The following is a 2,730-nucleotide window of genomic DNA, read 5'->3' as shown; positions in this document are numbered from 1 at the left end:
GCTGCCAAGGGTCAGTAGGATGTTCTTCTTGGGGATCTTGAAGCCAGTGCTGAGCATGGCTTTCAGGTAAGCCTCGCAGCGGTTCTCCCCAAAGCAGGCCACCTCACCTGTGCTGGTCATCTCCACACCCAGCACCACATCGGCGCCCGCCAGGCGTGAGAAGGAGAACTGGGGCACCTGGGGGCAGGAGAGGCTCAGGGGCTGCCGAGCCACATGCCCCAGCCTGGACCCTGTGGCCCCTGCTCACCTTGACACCAACAATGCCTGTGCCTGTCATCAGCCCCACGGGCTCCACATCCTCGCCCATGATCACTTGGCTGGCCAGAGCTACCAGGTCCACACCCAGGGTCTTGGAGACAAAGGGGAAGGAGCGGGAGACACGGACATTGCACTCAATCACCTTCAGCTGGTCATCCTGGGGGAGAGGGAACAGTATGAAGCATGTCTGGGGATACAGGACATCCTCCTGCCAGCACTGTGCTGGTCCAGCATGGCCCCCCAAGCTAGGATACCTTCGCAATGAGCTGCAGGTTGAAGGGCCCAGTGACCTGCAGCTCCTGCCCGATGGCATGGACGATGGCCTTGATGCGCTCCAGTGTCTTGAGGGTGATGTCCTGGGGGGGTGTCACCAGTGTGGCATCACCCGAATGCACCCCAGCATTCTCCACATGCTCCGAGATGGCAATGGCCACCACCATGCCATCACAGGCCACTGCATCCACATCAATCTCCTGTAAGCAGGAACACGGTCACAGCCTGCCACAGGCACCAAAGCAGAGGGGTAGATTTCTCATGGGAAGCAGGGATGCCCTGGGGCCACAGCAGCCTCCTGGATGGACCTTGGCTTCCTGGATGAACTTGGAGATGACAACGGGCTGCTCTTTGGACACAGCCACGGCGTTGCTCAGGAACTTCTCCAGGTCACTGTCTGAGTAGGCCACGTTCATGGCAGCACCACTCAGCACGTAGGACGGGCGCACAACACAGGGGTACCCAACCTTGCAGCAGAAGTGCTTGGCCGACTGCAGGAGACATGGCACCCTCAGGGGACATGTCAAGGGCCGGTCCCCACTGGGGAAGCCCCATCACCCTCCCTGGCTTCCCACCTCCATGTCAGAGAGCTCCTTCCAGAGGGGCTGGCTGATGCCGATGGAGTCGAGCAGACGGGAGAACTTGAAGCGGTTCTCAGCTGAGTCAATGGCCTCTGGCGAGGTGCCCAGGATGCGGCACTGCTGCCGGTGCAGCGCCATGGCGATGTTGTTGGGCAGTTGCCCACCCATGGACAGGATCACACCCTCAGGGTTCTCCAGCTCGTAGATGTCCATTACCACCTGTGGTACCACATCAGGCAAGGTCATGGCTGGGAAGAGGGCCACAGCAGTCCTCACCCTCCTCCAGTGGGCAGGGCCTCAGCCCTCCTCACCTCAAAAGAGATCTCATCGAAGTAGAGGCGGTCACACATGTCATAGTCCGTGCTCACCGTCTCAGGGTTGTAGTTAACCATGATTGTCTTGAAGCCCATCTGCCAGGGGAGTAGGATAAGGTGAGGCCAAGGGCTCCCTGAGACCTCCCTGGCCTCATCCTCTGACCTGGGATGCCCAACCCACCAGCCTTGTGAGGTGTTGGGGCCAGGCTGACCTTGCGGAGCTCCTGGATACAGCCAACAGCACACCAGTCGAACTCAACACTGCTGCCAATGCGGTAAACACCAGAGCCGATGACCATAACATGGGGCTCGCGGAAAACCAGGTCGTGTTCAGTGCCGTTGTAGGTCAGGTACAGGTAGTTGGTTTGGGCTGGCCACTCGGCCGCCACGGTGTCAATCTGCTTCACCACGGGCAGGATCTTCAGGTCACGCCGCATCTTCCGCACGGCCAGCTCGGTGCTGTGAGGGGTAGGGTGAGTGCCAGGACCTGTGCTGGGGCACAGGGTGGGGCAAACACCCTCCCTGCATTACCTGAGCACAGCTAGGGCCACCTGCTTGTCAGAGAAGCCAAGCTGCTTGGCCCGCTTCAGCACGGTGGGTGGCATGGTGCTCTGCTCCTCGCGGTATGACTCCAGCAGCACCGCGTGGTCTGTGATGTTCTTCATCTTGTGCAGGAACCAGCGGTCAATCTTGGTGAGCTCATAGAGCCGCTCGATGGAGTAGCCAGCCCTCAGCGCAGCCGCCAACACAAAGATCCGCTTATCTGTTGGTGTCTCCAGCTCCTGTGAGGCCAGGGTGAAGTGGTGAGCAGGGCCGGGCAGGGGACAGATGGTTGTCTCTTCCCTAGGACTGCACTGGCAGCATGGACCCCCACCCCAGACCCCCAGCACTCACCACATCTGAGGCTGGCTTCACAGTGTGGTCAAAGCCCACACAGTTCTCATCCACCATCCTCAGAGCCTTCTGGAAAGCCTCCTCGAAGTTCCTCCCGATGGCCATCACCTCCCCTGCAGACAGGGCTGTGAGCAGCTGGACCCTGTGTCTGCCACACTGCTCACCCATGCTGCCTGCCCTCGTCATGCTCACCCACACTCTTCATGGAGCTGCCAATCTTGGTGCTGACACGCAGGAACTTGCTGAGGTCCCATCGTGGAATCTTCACCACACAGTAGTCCAGGCTGGGCTCAAAGTTGGCTGTGGTGGAGTTAGTGACAGAGTTCCTGGGGAAGGGACAGGGGTGAGCAGCTGAGGCTGTCCTACCCGGGGGGGTGCTCCATCCCACCCACAGCAGTGCCGTTACCTGA

General features: G+C 60.1%; 1 protein-coding gene across 1 annotated transcript in view; it reads right to left on the bottom strand.

Moving 5' to 3' along the window:
- The window catches only part of CAD (carbamoyl-phosphate synthetase 2, aspartate transcarbamylase, and dihydroorotase), a gene marked incomplete at both ends in the record, with an annotated part of 12,498 nt that overhangs the window by 5,190 nt on the left and 4,578 nt on the right, over positions 1-2,730 (bottom strand). Inside the window, 11 exon segments of the mRNA XM_010012998.1 lie at positions 1-177; positions 248-415; positions 513-731; positions 840-1,022; positions 1,107-1,331; positions 1,424-1,522; positions 1,639-1,885; positions 1,958-2,208; positions 2,321-2,433; positions 2,513-2,682; positions 2,727-2,730. The exon segment at positions 1-177 is cut by the window's left edge and continues 4 nt beyond it; the exon segment at positions 2,727-2,730 is cut by the window's right edge and continues 103 nt beyond it. Of these exon segments, the coding sequence (XP_010011300.1) occupies positions 1-177; positions 248-415; positions 513-731; positions 840-1,022; positions 1,107-1,331; positions 1,424-1,522; positions 1,639-1,885; positions 1,958-2,208; positions 2,321-2,433; positions 2,513-2,682; positions 2,727-2,730 (1,856 nt within the window).

The sequence above is a fragment of the Nestor notabilis genome, unplaced genomic scaffold (assembly GCF_000696875.1).
Source record: "Nestor notabilis isolate BGI_N333 unplaced genomic scaffold, ASM69687v1 scaffold16144, whole genome shotgun sequence".
Taxonomy (NCBI): domain Eukaryota; kingdom Metazoa; phylum Chordata; class Aves; order Psittaciformes; family Psittacidae; genus Nestor; species Nestor notabilis.
Note: the sequence above shows the minus strand (reverse complement) of the source record. Positions and strands in the feature narration are given on the sequence as shown.